The sequence below is a fragment of the Aphidius gifuensis genome, linkage group LG1 (genome assembly GCF_014905175.1).
Source record: "Aphidius gifuensis isolate YNYX2018 linkage group LG1, ASM1490517v1, whole genome shotgun sequence".
NCBI classification, from domain to species: Eukaryota; Metazoa; Arthropoda; class Insecta; order Hymenoptera; family Braconidae; genus Aphidius; species Aphidius gifuensis.
The window spans coordinates 10,420,894-10,447,673 of NC_057788.1; the positions used below are offsets into that span (position 1 = coordinate 10,420,894).

The window sequence follows — 26,780 nt, forward strand, 5'->3', positions numbered from 1 at the left end:
AAATATTTTTATTTCAGTCTCTTGAAAATTTCTTATCAATTGATTGCATCTCTTTCTTTTTTTTATTGATTGCGTTAATATTGTTTTTTTTTCATCCAGATAAATATGGATTACCACAACATATCGATTGGTCTGAAAATAAATTCGTCAGCTATTCAGGACTCGGATTTATGGTGATTTTTTTCCACTTTAAAATTAATTAAAAATAAATAAATAATTATACCTTTATAAAAATATGATATTGTTAAAATTTTCAAAATAATTCTGTTCTTATATGTGTATGAAAAATTTTCTCTTAAAATATTATTTTGTCATGTTTTATTTTTTTTTATTCGAAAATACCTAAATTACCTGATAACAAAAAAATAGTCCAATAAATAAAACGATCAAATCATATTTATTTTTTATTTATATATAGAATACCTATTTGATTTCTTATATTAATTGTGGCTGGCATTATTAGTTTAAACATTTTTTTTTATCCAAATCAGTACCAAAATAACCCAGGTAAAAATGAAAGTCAATTTTTTGACTTCTCATATCAAATTAACATGTGAAGTCAAAAAGTGACCTCAAATTGACTTTAATTTCTACTAGGGAATAAAAAAATTAAGTTAAAGTATAAAAATTTTTTATTTTTTTTTCTTTTTTACGCTCCCCTAATTGTTATCACACTTACACTCAACCGTTTGGAATGAAAAATATAATTATTAAAAATAATAAAAATCATCAATCTTTACATTTACAGTTTTTTTTTTAATGTGTTGTTAAATTATTTGTAACAATACATTAAAGAAAAAATCAATAATAATTTTAATTAATTATAATGTTTTCAACGATACAGCTATATACACTGGAGAATACCTCGGCTTTTCTTCGTTATTCCTTCGTTTCTTTCCAATATTTTTCTCCATAATTTCTCTGTTTCTTTCGTATATTTTTTTCATTTTTCTTTGACTTTCTCCGCATTTCCTTCGAGTAGAACTAAAAAAAAAATGAATAAAAATTTGAGAAAAAAAAAAGTTCGAGCAATGCGGGCGCAAGGGTGACTTCACCCCAGTATCCATAAACTGAAATGAAAATAATGTCCAGCAAAATTAGACCGAATTGTACCAAAATAATTGGAAGTTTGAATATCTTCGATGGTAGATACCGTCAAAAACAAAATTATTGTTATTGTTTTTTTTTTTCCAAATCATATTCATATAGGTATCTAAATTCCACCGTTTTTGGAGAACGATAGTAATTTCTTTTATATAGTAACGAGTTTGCTATCAGTTGCTATTGCCACCATTCCGTTTACTCCAAATATATACTTTATACTATGCATATTTAGAGTATGTTTGGAGTAAACAGGGTGGTGCCAATAGCCACTTTCGATCGGGAAATAATAATTTAAAATTAAAAAAAATACAACTCAAATCATTGTATATTTTTATCATATTAAAAAATGCAAATTATAATTAAAATTTTTATAAGATTACAACTTGTCGCCAAAAAAAAAATAAATTTTAAAAAATAATTATAAACAGACAATTCTTTAAATTTATTGACAAAAAAATAAAAACCCCATTGAACAATTTAATGATAAATAAAATGCCATGATCTTATGAAACAATTATAAATGGGAAAAATTTTTTTTTATCTTTCTACTTCCTATACATATGTATGTTCTGGAAATATTAGAAAATTTAAATTCAGTAATTTATTTTTTAATATTTTTATACATGTATGTATGCAGATCAATTGCAGGTATTATTTGAGAGTTGAGATTTTTGGCTTTGAACAAGACCCTATATTATAATTGAAGATCATATATAGGTATTGAAATCCCAACATCACCTTATAAAAGACGATGAAAATTTAATTAAATAAAATTAGCAAAAAAAAAAAGAATTTTCTTCATCTAAAATTTGAATTATTTTCAACAAATTTACAAATAGATATATGTTTTTTCAAATAGATAACGTGGTGACATAATTCATAAGAAAGAAAGATTAACTTTTACAGCCCAAAGTAATATATATTTAGAAATTTATATAATAAAAAAAAATCAATGGAACAATTCATTCATCAATCATCATTAAAAATTATATAAGCTCACTATAAAAGTTTGTTTGTTTAATGATTTTTTTCAATCTCAAATATCTTTTGAAAATATCCACAAAAATTTAAATAAATTGAGTCATATGATCACCATAAAATACCTTTGGTACACAACATCTAACCTCTTTCTTATCAATAGGTCAACATGAAGGTATTATTTTTTTGGATTATACTTGAATTGTAAGTTTAAAAAAAATTATTAATTGTATACTTATTTATCTACAAATTACTTTAGCTGTTTAAAGGTAAACCAACCGAGAAAAAAGTTATCTGGTACCAACATGCTCCAGTAAATCAAACAATAATTGATGTCATTAACATAAAATAAACTTTTAACAAAATAAACTTTTAACATTTCTGCCTTTTTATTTACATCAAAGAGGCTAAGTTTATTACATTAATATTGTTTCTTTTTTTATTCAGGTAAATATCAAGTACCGCAACTAATCAAGTAGTCTATCTAGGATTAAACTCGTCAGCTATTCAAGACTTAAATTTATGGTAATTTTTTCCTCCTTAATTAATAGTAAATAAATAATTATATCTTTGTGAAATATGATATTGTTAAAATTTTAAAAACAATTCTGTTCTTATATAAAAGAATATTGTCTCAAAATATCATTTTTTTGAAATACCTAAGTCACCTGATAAAAGGAAAAGTTTGATAAATGAAACAGTTAAATAATATCTATTCTATTCTTAGAAGGGCATCTATTTTATATAGCTCACGGCTGCAGGTACGCTTAATTTAAAAAATTATTATCATTCAAATCATTCAAAAAATAATAGAACTTTAAAATTGAATTTAAAAAATGATGAACGATCATATTCTTTTGTGAATTTTTTTATGGAATGACATCGTCTTTAAAACTCATTGACGGTCACAGCTTCTAAGACACGCATCATATCGTCAACATGAACAACGTTTCGTATACAACATTCAACCTATTCCTTATTAATTATTTACTCTGTCAAATAGCTGGAAAAATAATCAACACTGCGGATTTATTCATTCGGCAACATTATTTCCTTAAAAACATTTGCTTAACAGAGTAGAGTATGATTGATGCCAATAGCCACTTTCAATCGGTAAATAATAATTTAAAATTCAAATATATACAAATCTAATCACTTTATATTTTCATCATATTAAAAGATATACAAATTATAATTGAAATTTTTATAAAATTACGACTAATTACACACAACTTGTCGCCCAAAGAAAATAAATTTTGCAAAATAATTAAATAATTATAAACGAACAATACTTAAAATTTATTGACCAAAAAAAAAAAAAAAAAATCACATTGAACAATTTAATAATAAATAAAACGCCATGATCGTATAAAACATTTATAAATGCGAAATTTTTTTTTTTATCATTCCATGGTCTGGAAATATTAAGAAATTTATGTTCAGTAATTTATTTTTCAATATTTTTATACAGATTGATTGCAGGCATATTATTTGAGAGTTGAGATTTTTGGCTTTAAACAAGATCTTATTATATTAAAGATCATAGTTGCTAAAATACCAAAATACCAACATCACCTCATAAAAAATGGTAAAAATTTAATTAGTGTCCAAAAAAAAAAGAATTTCCTTTATCAACAAGTTGAATTATTTTCAACAAGTTTACAGATATATATATATGTTTTTTCAAACAAATAACGTGGTGACACAATTCATAAGAAAAAAAGATTAACCTTCAAAGCCCAATGTAATATATATGGGGCATTCTTAGTCAAATCACGGGGTCATCTGCCTGACCCCCTACGATTTTGATAATATGAGCTATTTTTGGTTGATTTTAGGCTGAAATTAAGCCTCTAATTTTTTTAGATTTTTTCATTAATTTTTCTAGACTCCATCATCTTGAATATCACTAATTTTGCAATTTCTCAAAAAGGACCATTTTTTTTTTTCTGAATTTTTTTTCACAGAATCAGGTATACAATACACGCATTTTAAGCACAGCAAAAATCTGGGTCCAGAAATATAAATATTTTTTATTTATTTTTGAAATTTTTTTTTTTCAGCAAAAAAATTTTTTGTTTCCAGAAAAAAAATTTTTTTTTTCCAGAATGAATATAAGTTTATAATATATAAGTTTTTGATTTCAAAATAATAAAATAAAACTAGATTTTCCCTTGGTAAATTTTCTGTTTCGGCATTTTTAGAAACTTTTTTTGCTGAAAATAAAAATTTCAAAAATAAAAAAAAAATATTTATATTTCTGGACCCAGATTTTTGCTGTGATTAAAATGCGTGTATTGTATACCTGATTCTGTGAAAAAAAATTCAGAAAAAAAAAAATGGTCCTTTTTGAGAAATTGCAAAATTAGTGATATTCAAGATGATGGAGTCTAGAAAAATTAATGAAAAAATCTAAAAAAATTAGAGGCTTAATTTCAGCCTAAAATCAACCAAAAATAGCTCATATTATCAAAATCGTAGGGGGTCAGGCAGATGACCCCGTGATTTGACTAATAATGCCCCATATGTACATATATATATTCAAAAATTTATATTTCATAGCTTACGGCTGGCATGCTTATTGTATAAAACTATTGATCCAAATCATTAAAAAAATAATAAAAAAATTATTTTAAAGTGTAAGTAATAATTTCTTTCAGTTATTTTTTTTTTTCAAGAACTTTAAAATTAAATTTAAAGAATGATCATGAACGTTTATATTCTTCTACGATTTTTTTCATGGAATAATAATGTCTTCAAAACTTAACATAACTTAAAACTTCAAAACTTCAAAACTTCATAACTAAACATAACTTAAAACTTCAAAACATAACTTATAAGTTATAAGTTATAAGTTATAACAAATGTCAAAAATTCAATTAAATAAAAATTTTGCAAAAAAAAAAGATAAACGCAATTTTTTTCATTCAAAAGTTGAAATATTTTCGACAAGATTATGCATACATGTATCTTTTTTTAAATGTAAAAATATATTTTTATGTTATAACGTCGTGATATACCAATAAAAACGATTAACTTTTGTAGCCTGAAGTCATATATATTTATATAATTAGATGAATATAAAATAATAAAATCGCAGGGCACAACGTTCACCAATCACTTTTTGGCAAATCATCATTAAAAATTATCAGCTCACTATAAAAGCAAATGACAAAAGATATTTTTATTTCAGTCTCTTAAAAATTTCTTATCAATATCCATAAAAATTAAATTAACACAATAAAAAAAAAATATATATACGTATAAATATAAATTTGTTTGTATCAAATAATTTTTAATTACTGAATAAATTACTCAAATAAATTCTTTGAAGATGATGATTTCAACGAAATTTATTTGCGTATTAATTTTGGCATTCATAGTAAGTGTCAGGGCTTCAGACACGAGACAGGTAGCATATAGAGACAGTAAAACATTTTATCCGACTATAGATGAATCCGAACAATCGAATTGTCATGAAATTTTTCTTTCAAGACATGAATCATATGATCAGCGTGAAATACGTTTCGTATACAACATTCAACCTATTCTTTATCAATGGGTCAACATTAAGGTATTTATTTATTAAGAAATATTTTTTCATATTATTTAAATTGTAAGTTTAAAAAAAAGTATCAAATTTATAAACAAAATATATTTACTAACATGTCATTTTAGCTGTTTGAGGGTGAAATAGAAAACAAGAAAGTTATCTGGTTTCAAGAAAATGTTCCAGTAAATCAACCAATTGACATTTATAAGGGAATAAAAATTAATGGAGCACAATTACATCTCTGCTTTTATGTTCACGTCAAAAAGGGTAAATTTATTACCAATTGCATTTTTTTTTTTTTTTTTTCATCAATTGCGTTAATATTATTTTTTTTTTTCACTCAGACAAATATGGATTACCACAACATATCGATTGGTCCATCTGGGAATAAATTCGTCAACTATATTCAGGACTTGGATTTATGGTGATTTTTTCCATCTTAAAATTAACTTAAAATAAATAAATAATTATATACTTTTTGTGAAATATGATATTTTTAAAATTTTAAAAGCACATTTGTTGTTATCATTAAAATATTTTGTTGAAATGTTTTTTTTCATGTTTTATTTTTTATTTAGAAATACCTTTAGAAAAAAAAAATAGTCCAATAAATAAAACGATTAAATAATATCTATTTTTTAGATATAGAATACTATAAGTATACATACCTATTTAATTTCTCATGTTGTTGCTGGCATTACTAATTTTTTTTTTTTATCCAATAAATCATTAACGAAATAATGATTTTGTTAATGATTTATTGGATAAAATATTATATTATATTATATATTATAGAGGATAAATTATTATATTGTTAAATTATTCGTAACAATACATAAAAAAAATCAATAATACATTAAATTAATTATAATGTTTTCAACATTACAGCTATACTCTATGGAGAAATTTTCCTCTGCTTTCTTCCGTTATTTCTTCATTTCTGTCCAATATTTTTCTCTGATTTTCTCCGCATTTTCTCCAAGTAGAACTGCAAAAAAAAATCAAAGAAAAATCTAAGAATTTATATAAGAAAAAAAATGCAGGGACAGTGGTGACCACACCCTAGTATAAATAAACTAAACTGAAAATAATGTCCAGCAAAATTAGACGGCAGCCGAATTATACCAAAATAATTGGAAATTTGAATATCTTTGATGGTATAAGATACCGTCAAAAACCAAATGATAGCTATATTGTTTTTTTTTCCATATACATTCTTGAATGTCAAAATTACATTTTTATTTTGACGAGTATTTAAAATAAAAGCCGAGTTCGCTATCAGTTGTGCTATTGCCACTATCCCGTTTACTCCAAATATATTTTATACTGTGCATATATTATTTATAGAGTAGAGTATATGTTTGAAGTAAACGGGACGGTGCCAATAACTATACTTTTAATCGAGAAATATAAAAATTTGAAATTTAAAAACATATACATTTTAAATAATTGTATATTTTTATCATATTAAAGGATTATAATTAAAATGTTTATATAATTACGACCAATTACACACAACTTGTCACACAAAAAAAAAAAAAAATGAATATACTACAAAATAATTGTAAACGAACAATACTTATTTGACAAAAATGATCTTATAAAGCAATTATAAATGCAAAATTTTTTTTTTCCTTTTAGTATTATTATTGGTCTGGAAATATTAGAAATTTTATGTTCGGTATTTTATTTTTTAATATTTTTATACAGATTAATTGCAGGTATATTATTTGAGAGTTAAAATATCTGTCTTTAAACAAGTTACAAGACCCCATTATTGAAGATCATAAGTGTTAAAATACCAACATCACCTCATATAAAAACAATGTATACCTATTTATTTAGATGAAACTTGCAAAAAAAAAAAAAAATTGTCTTTCTCTATGTAGAAGTTGCATTATTTTCAACAAGTTTATGGATACATATATATATGTTTTTTTAAATAGATATAACGTGGTGACATAATTCATAAATCATAGGAAAAAAAGATTAACTTATACAGCCCAAAGTAATATATTTATAAAAATTTATATAATCAAAAACGCTTATTAACCGAGACATCAGCTAATCGTCATTAAAAATTATCTACGACTATATTAGTTTTTAAAACGTCATTAAATTTATAATTATTTATAGAAAAAAATCTATTTTTAAAAAAATTATTTAAGCTGTTTAAAGATGATCCAAGGGAAAAGAAAATTATCTCGTATCAAACACAATGCTCCAGTAAAACAAACAATCGATGTCAATAATATAAAATAAAACACCAACATTTTTGATTTTTTATTGACGTCAAACAAGGCTACGTTTACTGTGTTAATATTTTTTCTGTTTTTATTCAGGTGAATATGGAGTAACACAACTAATCAAGTGGTCTATCTGAAATTAAATTCGTCAGCTACTCGAGACTTCAATTTATGGTCAATTTTTCCTCCTTATGATTAATTAATAATAAATAAATAATTATATCATTGTGAAATATAATATTGTTAAAATTTTGAAAACAATTCTGTTCTATAAAAAAATATTCTCTTGAAATATTATTTTTTTAAATACCTAAATCACCTGACAAAAGAAGTTTGATAGATGAAACAGTTAAATAACATCTATTTTATTTTTAGAAGACTATATCTATTTCATAGCTTACGGCTGGGATGCTTAATTTAAAAAAATAATTGTTCAAAATCATTAGAAAAATAAGAGAAAATATAATTTAGAGTTTAAATAATAATTTTTTTTCAGTTATAAATGTTCCTATGTTTTTATAATAATTATTCCTTAAATTTAATTTTAAAGTTAAATTTAAGAAATGATGAACGTTCAGATTCTTCTATTAATTTTTTTATGGAATAATGTCGTATTTGAAACTCATTGGCGTCATGATATTAAAAAAAACCGATTAAGTTTTATAGGCTGAAGTATATAATATATATTTATATAATTAAATGAATATAAAATAATAAATATCGCAAGACACAACGTTCTCCAATCACATTTTGGTAAATCATCATTGAAAATTATCAGCTCGCTATAAAAGCAAATGACAAAAGATATTTTTATTTCAGTCTCTTAAAAATTTCTTATAAATATCCACAAAAATTAAACTAATACAATAAAAGAAAAAATATATACGTAGAAATAAATTTAATTATTTTAAATAATTTTCAATTATTAAAAATATACATATAATTGTATATTTAACAGAGTATATCATAAATAAATTCATTGAAGATGATGATTTCAATGAATTTTATTTGCGTATTAATTTTCGCATTCATAGTAAGTGTCAGTGCTTCAGACACGAAACAGATAGCATATAGTGACAGTAAAACATTTTATCCGACTACAGATGAATCTGATCATTCAAATTGTCAAGTAATTTCACTTTCAAGACATGAATCATATGATCAGCGTGAAATACGTTTCGTATACAACATTCAACCTATTCCTTATCAATGGGTCAACATTAAGGTATTTATTTTTTAAGAAATTTTTTTTTATATTATTTAAATTGTAAGTTTAAAAAAAATTATCAAATTAATTTATAAACAAAATATATTTACTTACATGTCATCTTAGCTGTTTGAGGGTCAATTAGAATACAATAAAATTGTCTGGTACCAAAACAATGTTCCAGTAAATCAAACAATTGACATCTATGAGAGATTTATAAAAATTGATAATCCATTTTTACATCTTTGCTTTTTTGTTCACGTCAAAGAGGGTAAATTTATTACCAGAGTAATTGCATTTCTTTTCTTTTTTATCAATTGCGTTAAATTTTTTTTGTTTTTTTAATCTAGATAAATATGGATTACCACAACTTATCAATTGGTCCATCTGGGAATAAATTTGTCAGCTATTCAGGACTCGAATTTAAGGTGATTTTTTCCACCTTAAAATAAATAAATAATTATATATATCTTTGTGAAATGTGGTATTGTTAAAATTTTAAAACGCAATTTCGTTGTTATCAATAAAATATTCTATTGAAATATAATTTTTTCATGTTTTATTTTTTTTATTTTAAAATACCTAAATCACCTGATAAAAAAAAAAAAGTTCAATAAATAAAACTAATAAATATTATCTTTATTTTTATTGTGAGTTTTAATTGTTTTTATTGTGAGTTTTAAAAAAATAATAAATGTAAAGTTATTTATAAAAAAAAATCTATTTAAAAATTATTTTAGCTGTTTACAGGTGATCCAACTATGATGAAAGCTATTAGATGAAATTACCAAGAAGATGCTTAAGTAAATGAAACAATTGATGTCAATAATATAAAAAAAAACTTTCTACATTCCTGCTTTTTTATTCACGTTGCGTATATTATAAAAAATAATTTTCTTGAAATATTTTTGTTTTTAAATACCCAAATCACTTGATAAAAAAAAAAAAAAAATTGATATAGATAAAACGGTTATAAATAATATATCTATTTTCTTTTTAAAAGACTATATCTATTTCATAGCTTACGACTGGTATGCTTAATTTAAAAAATTATTGATCCAAGTCACTAAAAAAAATAAAAATTAATTTTGAGTTTATAGATAATATATTTTTGAAATATTTTTTGGTAAGAACTTTAAAATTATTTAAAATAATGGTCAACATTCTTATTTATTTATTAAAAAATATTTTTATATTATCTATTTTCTTGCCATCATTTTAGCTATTTGAAGGTCAAACAATAAAAAATTTATCTGGTCCAACGAAAATGTTAAATAAAATCAAACAATTAAATATATGAGACATTAAAATTGATGGACAATTTTTTGTATCCTGCTTTTATATCAACAAATTAAGTTTATTACCGGAGTAATTGCTTTTCTTTTATTTTTATCAATTGCGTTCATATTGTTTTTTTTTTTTAATTCAGGTAAATATGGAGTACCACAACTAATCAAATGGTTTATTTGGGATTAAATTCATTATCTATTCAGAACTTAAATTTATGGTAATTTTTTCCACCTTAAAATTAAATAAGAATAATAAATAATTATATCTTCGTGAAATATGATATTGTTAATATTTTAAAAACAATTATATTCTTATGTAAACAAATATTCTCTTATAATACTATATTTTTTCATGTTTTATTTTTTTTATTTAACAATACCTAAATTACCTGATAACAAAAAAATAGTCCAATAAACAAAGGAATTAAATAATATCTATTTTTTATTTATAGAATATTAAGTATATATACCTATTTAATTTCTCATGTTGTTACTGGCACGATTAATTTAAACATTTTTTTCTATCCAAATCATTACCAAAATAATAAAAAAATCAATTTGGATTGTAAAAATTTTTTTTAATTTTTTTTTCTTTGTTTAAAAACTAAGCTTTAACTTAATTACTCGTCAGCTTTTTGGCCTCGGCCAGCTATCGAAATAAATAAAAAAATAATAGAAAAAGGCAAACAGAAAGAAATTCATATGAGAGTAAGTGAGAGAAAAACAATGACCAATCAAGTGTCCGGAAGACCGGTGATGTTTGTCCTTTTTATATAAGGATGTGTACATAAAAAAAAAATCAATCATAATTTTAATTAATTATAATGTTTTCAACATTACAGTTATACTCTGGAGATATTTTCCTCTGCTTTTCTCCGTTATTCCTTCGTTTCTGTCCAATATTTTCTTCTGATTTTCTCCATGGTTTTACTGTTTCTTTCCGATATTTCTCCCGTTTCCTTTGATTTTCTCCGCATTTCCTCCAAGTAGAATTGCAAAAAAAAAAAACAAAGGAAAATCTGAGAATTTATTTAAGAAAAAAAATGTCCAGCAATGCAGGGGCAGGGGTGACTGCACCCCAGTATAAATAAACTAAAATGATAATAAAGTCCAGCAAAATTAGACTGCAGTTGGAAATTTAAATATCTTTGATGGCACATACCGTCAAAAAACAAAATTATTGTTATATTTTTTTTTATGTTTCCGAATTATTTTTTATTTTTCTATAACAGTCGATTATGTAAGCATTTTATTAGTTCGTCTTTCAACTCAAACTTTTCTCAAAAATTTAGTTATTCCTCGAGATTCGAGGTTGCTATCAAATGCTATTGCCAATATCCCGTCTACTCTAAATATATATATCTTATTATACTGTGCATATATCTAGAGTAGAGTATGTTTGAAGTAAACGGGGTGGTGCCAATAGCCACTTACAATCGGGAAATAATAATTTAAAATTCAAAAACATACAACTCAAATCATTGTATATTTTTATCATATTAAAAGATACAAATTATAATTAGAATGTTTATAAAATTACGACCAATAACACTCAAAAAATTTTTGCTAAATAATGATAAACGGACGATACCTAAAATTTATTGACGAAAAAATAAAAATCACATTGAATAATTTATTGATAAATAAAACGCCATGATCTTATGAAACAATTAAAAATAATGCGATTTTTTTTTCTTTCCAGTTATTATTGATCTAGAGATATTAAAGAAAATTTATGTTCAGTAATTTATTTTTTGATATTTTTAAAAAGAGTAATTGCACGTGTGTTATAGGAAAGTTGAAAATTTTGTCTTTGAACAAGACCCCATTATTGAAGATTATAAGTGTTGAAATACCAACATCATCTCATAAAAAACGATGGAAATTTGATTGGATAAAATTTGCAAAAAAAAAAGATTTTTTTCCATCTAAAAGTTGGATTACTTTCAACACGTTTACAGATACATATATGCTTTTTTAAATATATAACGTGGTGATATGATCCATAAGAAAGAAAGATTAACTTTTACAGCCCAAAGTAATATATATATTTAGAAATTTATATAATATCAAAAAAGTTTACCAACCAAGACATTAACTAATCGTCATTAAAAAATATCAGCTATCTTTAGATATAAGTTTTTTTTTTTAATGGTCAATTTTCAATCTTAAATATGTTTTAAAAATATCCACAAAACTTTAAATGAATTGAGTCATATGATCAACATAAAATACCTTCGGTATATACAACATCCAGCCTATCCCTAAATTGTAAGTATAAAAAAAATTATTAAAGCTATATAGTTATTTATGGAAAAAAGTCTATTTATTTAAGAACTATTTTAGCTGTTTGAAGGTGATGCAACTGAGAAGGAAATTATCTTGTACCAACATAATCAAACTCCAGTAAATCAAACAATTGATGTCAATAATATAAAATAAAACTTCATCATGCTATTTTATGCACGTCAAAGAGGCTAAGTTTATTGCATTAATATTGTTTCTGTTTTTATTCAGAAGTAAATATATGAATTTTTAGCTAATCTAGTAGTAGTCACATTTTTCTCCTTATAATTAATTGATAATATATAAATAATTATATCTTTGTGAAATATGATATTGTTAAAATTTTAAAAACAATACTGTTCTTCGATAAAAAAATATTCTCTTGAAATATTATTTTTTTTAAATACCTAAATCACATGATAAAAGTTTGATAGATAAAACGATAAATAATATATCTATTTTATTTCTAAAAGACTATATCTACTTCATAGCTTACGATTGGCGTGCTTAATTTAAAAAATTATTGATCCAAATCATTAAAAAAAAAAATGGACAACTTAATTTAGAGTTTAGATAATAACTTTTTTCACTTGATGATGGACGTTCATATCCTTTTATAAATTTTTCTATGAAATAATAATGTCTTGAAAACTTATTGACGATCATATAGCTTTCAATAAACAAACATCACCTTATAAACACTAATGTCGAAAATTTAATTGGATAAAAATTAAAAAAAAAAAAAACAAAAGATCATGGCAATTTTTTTGATCTAAAAGTTGAAATATTTTCGACAAACTTATATATAGGTATGTTTTTTAAATAAAAATAACGTATTATACAAATAAAAACGATTAACTTTTATAGCCTGAAGTAATATATATTTATATAATTAGATGAATAAAAAATAATAAAATAGCAAAGCACAACGTTCACCAATCACATTTTGGCAAATCATGATTAAAAATTATCAACGCACTATAAAAGCAAGTTGAAAAAGATGGTTTTATTTCAAAAATTTCTTACCAATATTCACGAACATTTAAATACATACAATAAAAGAAAAAATATACACCGAAAATAAATTTAATTATTTCAAATAATCTTTATAATTTTTGAATATATCTCAAATGAATTCATTGAATTTTATTTGCGTATTAATTTTCGCATTTATAGTAAATGCCAGTGCTTGGGACACGAACCAGAGAGAATATGCAGTCAGTCAATTATTTTATCCGGCTACAGATGAATCCGAACAATTAAATTGTCATCCAATTACACTTACAAGACACGAATCATATCATCAGCGTGTAATACGTTTAGTATACAATGTTCAACCTATTCCTTATCAATGGGTCAACATTAAGGTATTTATATTTATTAAGAAATATTTTTTTATATATTATTTAAATTTTAAGTTTAAAAAAATTATTAAATTTATAAACGAAATATATTTACTTGAATGTCACTTTAGATATTTGAGGGTCAAATAGAAGACAAGAAAGTTATCTGGTTCCAAGAAAATGTTCCAGTAAATCAAACAATTGACATCTATGAGGGAATAAGAATTAATAAATCTTATTTACATCTTTGCTTCTTCGTTCACGTCAAAGAGGGTAAATTTATTACCGGAGTATTTGCTTTTTTTTTTATTTTTATCAATTGCGTTAACAGAAAACTTCATTAAGGTAATATGGTGGCAACGCAGTCTCCCTGGTCTATCTGGGATTAAATTCGTCAGCTATCAGGACTTGGATTTATGGTGATTTTTTTCACCTTAAAATTAATTAAAAATAAATAAATAATTATATTTTTTTGAAATATGATATTGTTAAAATTTTAAAAACCATTATCTTTTCATATAAAAAAATATTCTCTTGAAATATAATTTCTTTATGTTTTATTTATCTCATTTTAAAATATATACCTACCTAAATTACCTGATAACAGAAAAAAGTCCAATAAATGAAACGATTAAATAATATCTATTTTTTATTTATAGAATTTATAGGATATTAAGTGCCTAATCAAATTCTCATGTTGTGGCTGGCACACTGAGAAAAAAAAAATAACAATTTTTACTATATAGCAGGGTAATCGTGGGGTAAAACTTGATTAAATAATTATATAATGTTTTCAGCATTAGAGCTATACTCTGGAGAAAATTTTTCTCTGCTTTTCTCCGTTATTCCTTCGTTTCAGTGATTTTCTCCATGGCTTTACTGTTTTTCCCCGATATTTTTCTCGTTTTTCTTTGATTTCCTCCGCATTTTCTCCAAGAAGAATTGCGAAAAAAAATCTGAGAACTTATTTGAAAAAAAAAAAAATGTCCAGCAACGCAGGGGCAGGGGTGATTGCACCCCAGTATAAATGAACTTAAATGAAAATAATATCCAGCAAAATTAGATGGCAGTCGAATTATACCACAATAATTGGAATTTTGAGTTTTAAAAATTGATGGACGATTTTTACATCTCTGCTTTTATCAACAGCAAAAAGGGCATTTATTTACTAATTGCTATAATACATATTTTTTTTTATTAATTCCGTTAATTTTGTTTCTTTATTTATTCAGGTTCTGCTAAACCACAACATATCGATTGGTCCGTTTGGGAATAAATCATTAGCTATTCAAGACTTGAATTTATAGCGATTTTTTTACCTTATAATTAATTATTAATTAATAATTAAAAATAAATAAATAAGTATATATCTTTGTGAAATATAATTTTATTAAAATTTGAAAAACAATTTTGTTCTTACCATTTAAAATTTTTTTTGAAATATTATTATTTCATGTTTTATTTTTCTTATTTTAAAATATCTAAATCACCTGATAAAAAAAAAAGACTAATAAATAAAACGATTTAATATTATCTACTTTTTTATTTTTAAAATTTTCAATACTTATTTAATTTTTTATGTTGTGGCTAGAATTATTAATTTAAACATTTTTTTTTTAAATCATCAACAAAATAATTCAAAAAAATAATTTAAAGTATAAAAACTATATTTTTGTATTTTTTTCCCTTTGTTTAAAAACTAAAATTATTTGCTACTTGCAATAAAACCCTTAATTTGTCTGATTTAAAAAAGGTGGTTTACGAACACGTAAAGGAATTATCACCGCCATATTGATCGCCATCTTGGTGAGTTTAGGAACACACGTAAACAGTTGAGAATTCAAATTTTATCACGCACACACACACTCAACCGTTTGTCATCAAAAACGACAAAAAAACCGGATTCATCCCAAGCGTTCTGTACTTTATAAAAGTTTATTTATTTATTGTTTTATTAAAAGTGTCTTAAAAGTGTCTTAAAATGTTAACAACAATTTAGTGTTTAGTGATAGAATAATATTTAATTAACCTTGTTATTAACAAAGAAAAAAAAACAATGTTTTTCCAGGTTTGTCATTAACCCAATTGTTTATTTCATAGTTGCTGTGACTTTGTGTTGTTTATTAATGTATTTTTTTGATAAATTAATAGATAAATGTTACTCCAGAGGCAAGGAAGCCTCAAAAATTGTCAACAGATCATTCAGAGCCCCAGTCAGTTCTGGTTTTGGCGCCATTTCAGCCTCAAACTCATATAAATCTTGAGACAACTGTCAATTCATCAGCATCAACAACATTGTTGATTAAAAATCCAGGCAATCGACAGCTAGATGTATGTTTTAATCTTAATTGAACATTAAACAATCTCCTCATGCAATGCCAAATTTACTTATCCCTTTTTTTTGCAGGTTAAAGTCTCAAAGCTGCCTCCAGATGAGAGAAAAATATTGTTAAATCCATGGACAGTAAGCATTCCATCTGAGAGTCAAGCAGAGCTAACAATATCATGGACTCCAAAAGAAGCTGGATCATGGCGTGATACACTACAATTGATTGATTCACGTAGAATAAAACATGACATTGCCATTATAACAACAGCTACTCAAGCAAAAAAAATACAAACAAAAACAAAAACACGAATTCTTGCACCAACAAATGATAATCAACAAACATTTAACAATAATCAACAATCATTATCATCATTAAAATGTCAAGAAAATAAAGAAAATAATTGTCAAAAAAGATCTGAAAGAAAACACTTTGATGTATCATCAAAACCAACTGAAATATCTGGTATATTTGATATAAGTAGCTATCAATTAACACCAATTAAAAATGATAAAAATCGTGTTACATCGACAATAACATCAGACATAAAATTTTCTCCTGGTAATGGTATAACATCACCAAATAATAATCATGAATATCAACTACGTCGTGAGACATTTGTACATCCAAATATTCATCATGAATTACCATCACCATTTGATGATAGTGATGTTGATCCACGTCGTGAAACATATGTTAATCAAAATCCAAAATTTTATAAATATAAATGTACAATTAAGGAAGTTGAAAAAGAAATTTACGATGATGATTATCGTTCATATTCACCAGAACCAACAACATTTAAAGCAACACATTCTGATTTTTCAATGATGATTGATAATTTAGCAAATTTTGTAACACCAATTAAAACAAATAGATTATCAATAAATGCATGTTCAACTGGACAAAAAAGCGATACAGATAAATCAATTGGAAATACAACATTTGAAATAAATTCATCTGATGTTGTTGTAAATAATAATGAAACATTTGAGTATGATAAATCACCAATAAGACCAACCAGTATCAATTTACAACCAAATAAACTTGTTGATAATTTTGGCAAAATATCACCAGTTAAAGGTATGGATTCATTGATTATACCAGCAACTCCAATATCATCATCACCTGTATCTCGATATCAGTATGGTGAAAATGTATCAGTTAGAGATGTTCTTGAAGCTGATCTTTGGGTTAAAAATCAAGATACAGCTTATCATCATCATCATCAACAACAACAACAACAACAACAACAACAACAACAACAGCAAGCATCATCATCTGTATTTCGTAGTAAATGTAATGGTCTTGATAAAATTATTGAAGAACAAGTTACATTTACAACACAAACATTTACAAGAACATTAAATTATTCATCATCAAATCAATCAGCATTTTGTTTTGAAATATCACCAACAAAAAGAGTTAATATTAAAAAATCAATGTCTATAAAACGATCATCTACAACATCAACATCAACGTCTATCAAACGAATATCACCAAAAAAAACATTAAAAATAAATAAAGAAAAATCAATATTACAACATTCAGTTATTAAAAAAAAATCAATTGTTAATAATTCAATTAGAAAAAGTCCTGGAGGTGGATGTACAATACCACCAGTTAGAATAAAAAAATTATCATTAGCTGGTTTAAATAAAACAGTTGTAAAACCACAAAAGAAAGAAACAATTGTTAAAATGTATGATCCAAATGATTTTATATTTCATAATCCAGATCCATTTGCTGCAACAATGACTGAGGATCCATTTCTAGCAAGTACACTTTATTATGATGAAAAATGGATATTTCAACAAGAAATGGAATTTAAAAAATGGCTTAATGAATTATTAACACCACCTGAACATTTAAATACTGATATTGATACAGTTAAAATTGATATTGCTAAAGTATGGCAATCATCAAGATTAAAAGATAATATAACACTTGCTGAAACAAAAGAAGTATCAGCAAGATATCATACAAATACAAGATTAAATACATTAAGAAAAGCAGCACTTGCTATTTTTACACGTGCTGAAGTTAGAAAAGTATTATCATCAACAGCTGGACTTGTTGAACGTGGTATATTTGTTGTTAGACAAGATCGTGATCTTAATCGTGATATTGGATTACAAAAAATAATACTTGAACTTTTATTAAGTTATAATCCGTTATGGCTAAGAATTGGTCTTGAAGTTATTTATGGTGAAACAATACCACTTAATTCAAATAATGATTTAATTGGATTAACAAAATTTTTATTAACAAGATTTTTTAATGATCCATTCATACAACAAAAACATTCACATCCATTAACGACACTTAAATTATCATCATTTTTACCAAATTTAAACAAATTTATTGTTAAAAAATTTTTATTATTTGTTTATTTTGTTGATTATGCAAAAAATAATAAATTAATTGGTCATGATCCATGTCTTTTTCATAAAAAGCAACATACAAAGAAAGTCGAGAAATATTATTGACATTTTCACGTGAAACATTGAGTGGTGTTGGTGATATAACAAAAATATTAAGAACACATGGTTATATTGTTACACAAAAACAAACATATATTGATGAATATGATTATGCTGTAAAAGATTTATCAGTTGATTTACGTGATGGTGTTAGATTATGTCGTGTTATGGAATTAATAACTGGACTTAAAACATTAACATGGTTGTCGTGTACCAGCAATATCACGTTTACAAAAAATTCATAATGCTGAACTAGCATTAACAGCATTACGTGATTCTGGTTATATTATTGCTGGACATATTGATGCTAAAGCAGTTGCTGATGGTCATCGTGAAAAAACATTATCACTTCTTTGGCAAATAATTTATAAATTTCAAGCACCAAGATTTTCAAAATCAGCAATGATTATACAAAAATGGTGGCGATCAAAATTATGGTATATTAAAATACGTAATGTTTTAAAAAATAGAAAATTAAATGCTGCTATTGTTATTCAGTGTTCTTGGAGAAGTTTCAAGGCACGTCAATTAATGAAAACACTAAAAAATCAACGACAAACTGAAATTATCAAGAAAAATAATGCAGCAAAAATTATTCAAACTTGTTGGAGACAAAGAAAAATTATGTTAAAACTTAGACATGAATTTTTGGATACTCAAAAAGCTGTTGTTGTTATTCAAAAATGGTTTAGAAGACTTCGAATAACTCGTCCGTATTGTCAGCAGCTTGAAGCAAAGAAAAATGCAATTATTACTATTCAAAAACATTGGCGAGCAACTCGTATGATGCTAATTGAACAAAAAAAATACAATAACATTCTAAAGTCTGTTAATTCAATTCAGCTATGGTGGAGAAATGCCTCAGCATCAAAAAGACAATTTAACAATTACCAAAAACTCAAAACAGCTGTATTATTTGTTCAATCAAGATGGAGAGCCAATAAGTCAATGAAAATTACAAAATCATTGTACATGAAAAAACAAAAAGCCACAAAAATTATTCAAAGCTGGTGATGAAGTGTTGCTCAAATGAAAAAAGTTAGACATAATTTTGTTATTCAAAAAAGTGCTGCTAGAATTATTGCTTCATGGTGGATTCGTGTAAAACTACTAGAATCACAACGTAATGAATTTTTAACTGTTAAAAAAAATGTAATAGTCATTCAGCGAGCTTGGAGACGTCATCATGAGACAAAAAATCATGTCTTGTATTTCAAGAAAGTTTACAACTCATCAATTGTCATTCAGACCTGGTGGTGATGTGTTAAAATTCAAAATGATTATAAACAAAAAAAAAATAGTGCCATTGTCATTCAGAGCTGGTTCAGAGCAATCATTAACAAACAGGTAGCACAGAAAAATTATAATTCATTGAAAAAAGCTGTAGTAATTATACAGAAAAATTGGAGAATGAAATTGAGCAAGAAAAAATATTCCTCAATGAAAGAGAGTGCTTTGAAGATTCAAAGATGGTATAGAAATATCAAAAAATCAAAATCAATTCGTTTGGAGTATCTTGCAATGAAAAAATCAGCAGTTTGTATCCAAAGCTGGTGGAGATGTTTGAAGAAAACTTGGTATTATCGTTCAAAGTATCTTGAAATTAAAAATGCAACAATGGTGATACAAAACCATTGGCGTGCTGAGCTTTTATCAAGAAAAGAATCACAAGAATATCAAAGAATAAAAATGTTTATTATTAAATTTCAAAGTCAACTACGAATGGTACAAGTTCAAAGAAGCTATTTAGAAAAATTAAAACGTCATAAAGCTGCAATAATAATCCAAAGAAAATGGCGAGCTTATAAAATTGGTACTGAGATTAAAAATTATTATAATAAACAACGTTCAGCTGTTATAATTATTCAAAGAAAATATAGAGCAACAATTGCAGCTCGTGAAGCTAAAAAAACATATCAACATATTCTTGAAATAATAATTAAAACACAAAGAAAATGGAGAGCTAAAAAAATTGGAAAACAAATACAAGAAAATTATATTAAAATTCATAATGCAACTTTGATTATACAAAGAAAATATCGAGCTACTGTTAAAGCAAGAGAAGTTAGAAATGAATATTTAAAACTTCATGAAATTGTTGTTAATTTACAAAATCGTTGGAGAGCAAATAAACTTTGTAAACAAGAAAAAATGAATTATCAAAATATTCGTAAATCTTGTATTTGTCTTCAAGCAAATTGGAAAATGTTATTAGCAAAAAGACAATTTGTTAAACAAAAAAATGCAGCGATAATTATTCAACGAAAATACAGAGCAACAAAATTAGCTTGTCAAGTTCAAAAAGATTACAAACTTCTTCAACAATTGACAATTAAATTGCAAAGAATTTGGAGAGCTAAAAAAGTTGGTAAATTAGTTTTGAATAATTATATTCAACAGCGAAAAGCATGCATTGTTATTCAAAAAAATTGGCGAATGATTGTTACAAGAAGAACATATGAAAAACAAAAACTTGCTGTTGTATTTATTCAAAGAAAATATCGAGCAACAATTGAAGCCAGAGAGTCAAGGCAATCGTTCCTGAATCTTCGTGATGCTGTTGTCAAGATTCAACGAAAATGGAGAGCCAAAATTCTAGCAAAAAAATGTCATCAAGAGTATCAACAACTTTATCAAGCTTCTATTTGTCTACAGTCACAATGGCGAATGATAAAAGCTCAAAGAAATTATAACAAAATAAAAAAATCTGTTATAATTATACAAAATTATTGGAGAACATTTTTAATTTCTCGACAAACAAGAGCTCATTATTTGGCACTTAAAAAATCAACAATAAATATACAACAACGTTATCGTGCCAAATTAACTGGTCAAAAAATTCGTAAAAATTACATCAAATTTTATGCAAGTATCATCTCAATTCAGCAACAAATACGTGTTAAATTACACAAAGAAAAATGTGAAAAAGCAGCATCTGTGATACAAAATTGGTGGCGATTAAAAAAATTAACTGAAAAATGTCAAAATGATTTTAAATTAAAACAAAAATCAATAATAATTATTCAACAAAGATATAGAGCCTACAAAATTGCCAAAAAAATACACAATGATTATAATAATTTAAAAAAATCAGTAATAAAAATTCAAATATTATGGCGTTATATTTATAAGAAAAAATGTCAAAATGAATTATTAAAAAAACATAAATATGCTGTATTAAAATTGAAAATTGGTGGTTAAATAAACGACAGCTGGACAATATTGAAAAACAAAAATTAAAAAAAATAATAAAAAGTGTTATATTGATACAATCAATATGGCGTGGTTATAAAATACGTAAAATTGAATCACCAATAATTGCAAAACTTCGTGAACGTTCTAAAAAAGCAACTGAATTAGCAAAACCATCATCAAGTGTTGAAAATAAACTACGTGATGCAATGATTGTATTACAAAATTATAATTCAGTTGGTCATTTATCAATGGGATTAGCTTGTATTGATACATTAACACGTTTATCACCATCTGGATGTTTGTCATTTTGTGAAAATAGTTTGGTTGAAAAATATATACAATATTAGAAGAATCAAATCGTTCATTACCATGGATGGATGTTTGTTTACGTTGTACAAATATATTAATAACATTAACAAAATTACCAACAACATCACATTATACAAGAGAAATATATTACATGGAAACAATTGCTAGATTATTAAATGCAACAATAAAACGTGAACATGAATTATTTCTTCATCTTGCAACATTATTATGGTTAATTGCTGGTGATGATAATTTTGCCCAAGAAATTATTAATAATCAACGTACAATTTGGCTTATTAAAAATATTTGTGGTACAGCTGTTAAATATAACAATGGAAAAGCAAATGGACAATTAACAATTTCTGGTGGTAAAAGAACAATGTCAGTTGAAAAAACAATTTTATTACCAAACACAAGACCTGACTGGGGATTTGTAACAAAACGTCCACGTATTTTTACAACAATTCATCATGCCATAAGTGCCCTAATGGCCAAATTTAAAATAACACAAGGATTTCAATGATTTTTTTTATTTTTAAATATTTATAAATATTATAATATTTTAGTTTATCTAATAATTAATTGGAATGTTTTTTTCTTTTTTTTTTAATATTTATTATTATATTGATCGAAAAACTTTGTTAATTACCAGTGGAATGTTTGGTTTTTTTTTATTTCTTGCAGTTGTGAATGTAAAAAAAAAAAATATATATTATAAATTTTTTACGTAATCCCTTTTTTAATAATACTTTTATTGCAATAAATATAATAATAAAACAATAATCATTATTTTGGCGTTACATTTTCATTAACAGTCAATTCTATACATATATTATATATTGGATTACAATATTTTTTATTTTTTCATCTTTTCTTTATTGTTTTTAAGCATAAAGCATTGTTGCTTGTTTATTCAATTTATTTATATTTGATATAATTAATACATATGCAGCGTGTTGTTTTTTGTCAAATAAATTTTTAATTTAATTAATTAATTAAAAATTGAAATTAAAATCAAAGTATAGCAGCTACATTTTATTATCATTATTATATGCATGCATATTATATTTTAGTTTATGTTTTTTTTTTCAATATTTGATTGGTATTTATTTTTCTTTTTAACAATAACAAAAATTCAACTATAAATTTTCTTTTAATTAACATTTGATTTTGTTATAAATAAATTTATTACGTTCTATTTTTTTTTCTTTCTAGTATTAATAATATAATTTATTGTTTTTAATTAAAAATGCTTGCCAGGGCTATTATTTATTCATTTATTATTATTAATCAAGGTGATTAGAAAAAAAAAAAAAATATATCCTTATTCTTTGTTATCACAAAACGCAACATATGCGATATCACTAAACCGCTATCATCGTTGCAACTAATTATTTTATACGAGGCAATTATTCATTAGTTATTATCAATATAAATTTGTTTTTTTTTTTTATTTTTAATTTTATTGTAGCTGCCATACTAGGCTAGTATTATTCGATTTAATTTACGTTTATTTTTTTAGATTAATCATTCGTAATAAATTTTTTCTTTTTTTTTTTTTACTAATAAATTTCATTATGTTTCTCGTGGTTTTTTTGCATAAAATTATTTTTTTACGTTGGAGTATGTCATACGTTGTTTTGAGTCTGTATTATACAGTAGTAAATTAATTAATTAAATCTGGATGTAAATTTTATTTACAACTACAGTGAAAAAAAACAAAAAAAAAAAAAATAATCCTCAAAATTGTAAATTGTTAAAACTTAAAAAAGAAAAAAAGAAGAAAAAAAAAAAACAATTGATTTTTAATTTTCATGGACAGACTTTAATTCTTTGATCTGTTTAATAAGATATGCTTTTTCATCATTAAATTGTTCATCTTCTGATCTGTCTGTATGGAAGCGAGTTAAAAACTCAATCAATTTTTCTTGATTGCGTAATAATATATCCAATATTGGTTTTGGTTTATTTGGATTTGCAACAAATACCTTAAAATCAAAAAGAAAAAAATTTAATAAAAATTGCTAGACATTTTTTGATAATAGAAATATGTTTTTTAACTAATTAATAAATTACCTTGAATACGTGGAAGGCTTCAAATTGTATATTGCGTGATTTTTCCTTAAGCATGTTCATCATTAATTTTAAATTATCTGGATTCGATATATATCGGGTCATGACCTTGAAAAAGCATAATAAAAAAATAAATAAATCATTATAAAAATTGATTATTTTTAATCAAATTAAACAAGGAAATAATTGTAATATGATAATAAATAATGAATGAATTAATTTACAGCAAAATTGTGTCGATCAAGTAATAATTCCCCCAGTAGTTTTAAACTCTGTCGACGAGTTACGTAGTTTTCCGAGTTCAACAACCTTTGATAATGTGAAAATACTTTATCATAATTGACTTCTAAAAATTCAGCACTCAGTATTTTATGCCTTGTCAATAATTCCTACAATAAATAATAAAATTAAATAATTTAAATAACAATTTTATATAAATAATGTATATTATAAATTACCTTGAAAGTAGAAAATGCATCAGATGCAATGTCAAATGTTGATACCTCAACGTATCTAAAGAAATTATAAAAATCCTCAGAATAAATCATAATTTTAGCAAGTGCTTCATATCGTGCACATTCTCTCAACATTGTACCACAATTTAATGCAATATCCTGATGTTCATAACTATAAAAATAAAATGATTAAATTAATTTTTCAATTATTATTATAAAAAACAATAGTTTAAATATTTAATCATCAATTGAATTGGCAAGTATCTTACCCAGACATAAGTGTAAATAATATTTCTGGTTTTGTGCAGATATATTCAACAGTTGGTGATCTTGTGCCAATTTGTCGTCGCAATATATTATTAAATACTTGAGCGACATCCTTCTTACCCTAATTGAGATAATACACAAAAAAAAATTAGAAATAAATATATAAAATAATTTGTAATATTTATAATAATATACCTCAAAATCAATACGACTTAAATTTTGTACAAGCATTAGTAATAAATTACTGTTGTACAATTCTTGGGCAAGTTGAGCAACAACAATATCAGCTTGTGGCTCTGTTTCAGCAGTTCCATAAAGCATATTTTTTATGTGAACAAGATTTTTACTAACATCTTCTTGAGCCTAAAAAAAAAAAAAATAATTTTAATAAGTAATACAAGAGAAAATAATTAATAATTAATACCTTTTCAACTTTTTTTTCTCCACGCTCCAGTGCATTGACCGCTTCTTTCAGGGCCTTAACAACCTCAGCCGGACTTTTTTGTGATTTTCCGAACAGAGGCATGATTTATATTTTAAAGATCAAAAATCTAAAAAAAAAAATTAACAATATTAATAGCTTTATTTAAATGTTATTGTCATTATTTACCTAACCTAGCAATTAGAACAAGAGAGAGAGAAAATATTAAAAATAAATTAAAAAAAACTAACATACGTTTGAATGATCAACCAACTAAACACACTCAACTGACACACTTTTTAAAATTAATAAAAAAAAGGTAAAACTTTTTTTTTATTTATAAATATTTATATGAATCATAACAAGAGATTTAAATTCTAGAATTTATTCATTAACAAGAAAAAAAAAATTCCACAATATGACGTGGATAAGTCATCTTGAAGTGAAATAAAAAAAAAAAAAAGAAACTTTTACAAACCAAAGGGGTTATGAATCATTCATCCTTAAAAAATATGTGTGTGTAAAAAAGAGAAAAAAAAAAAAAGAGTCAATAATCCTTTACTTTTGAGTGTGTATGTTTGTGTTGTAAAATAAATAAAAAAAAATTTATAATAACATTAATGATACTTGATTACGACTGATGAATAAAATAAATTTTCAATAAAAAATGTCATTTAAATGTGTAATAAAATAATTGTAGAATTATAATTATTATGATTTTTTGACGTTGAATAATCAATTAGTATAACCTATCGTTTATTAAACCCCACTGTTACGCAATTCAATAAAAAAATATTATTTTGTAAATTTAACTTACCATTCAATTATTAATATCCTTTAAAAAAATTAATAAATTATGTTGTATAAATTATTGACTTATTCGGGGTTTATTTGTTTTTATTATTAATATTTGAACACTGTTGTTATTTAACTTGTTATTCAATTTTTTTAAGTTAATTATTTGTCAAGGCAATGCGTATATCAAGATCAAACAAATTGAATCTCGTGACGACAAATTATTTATCCAGTGACGTTAGTAGTTATTGTAAAATTAAAATAAATAAAATGTGTAAAATATAAAAAATCAACAATGAATATATTGCTTCAGAGTGGATTATTTATTTATTTATTTTATTTTTATTTATTTACCCAGGTTGACAGTTGTTGCTGTCAATTATATTTAATGATAACCTGGGGTTTTGTAAAAACAGAAATCAATTCATTTAATATATATAGGTATGTTT

At 24.4% G+C, this 26,780-nt stretch overlaps 2 protein-coding genes across 2 annotated transcripts; one reads left to right on the plus strand and one right to left on the minus strand.

Annotated features, from left to right (window-relative positions):
* The first annotated feature begins 15,886 nt into the window (after window positions 1–15,886).
* Window positions 15,887–22,995, plus strand: LOC122847846 (protein abnormal spindle-like). Its single transcript, XM_044145706.1, is given in 7 exon segments — window positions 15,887–16,074; window positions 16,158–16,337; window positions 16,414–18,787; window positions 18,790–19,015; window positions 19,017–21,961; window positions 22,024–22,335; window positions 22,338–22,995. Coding segments are annotated over 7 exon segments (6,555 nt in total). The 5' UTR covers window positions 15,887–16,062; the 3' UTR covers window positions 22,844–22,995.
* Window positions 22,996–23,760: 765 nt separating this feature from the next.
* On the minus strand, window positions 23,761–25,666 carry LOC122847835 (protein Mo25). Its single transcript, XM_044145695.1, has 7 exons — window positions 25,540–25,666; window positions 25,311–25,478; window positions 25,118–25,236; window positions 24,852–25,020; window positions 24,618–24,782; window positions 24,397–24,501; window positions 23,761–24,308 (listed from the first exon to the last, which is right to left on the minus strand). Exons 1-7 carry the CDS (start codon window positions 25,639–25,641, stop codon window positions 24,126–24,128), a joined length of 1,011 nt encoding a protein of 336 aa, XP_044001630.1. The 5' UTR covers window positions 25,642–25,666; the 3' UTR covers window positions 23,761–24,125.
* Window positions 25,667–26,780: the final 1,114 nt, after the last annotated feature.

Coding starts and splice junctions, on each gene's coding strand:
- LOC122847835 (XM_044145695.1), bottom strand. CDS start 25,641: ATGCCTCTGTTCGGAAAATCACAAAAAAGTCCGGCTGAGGTTGTTAAG. Junction 25,479..25,539: donor GAGAAAAAAAAGTTGAAAAG/GTATTAATTATT, acceptor TTTTTTTTTTAG/GCTCAAGAAGATGTTAGTAA. Junction 24,502..24,617: donor TTGATCGACACAATTTTGCT/GTAAATTAATTC, acceptor TGCTTTTTCAAG/GTCATGACCCGATATATATC.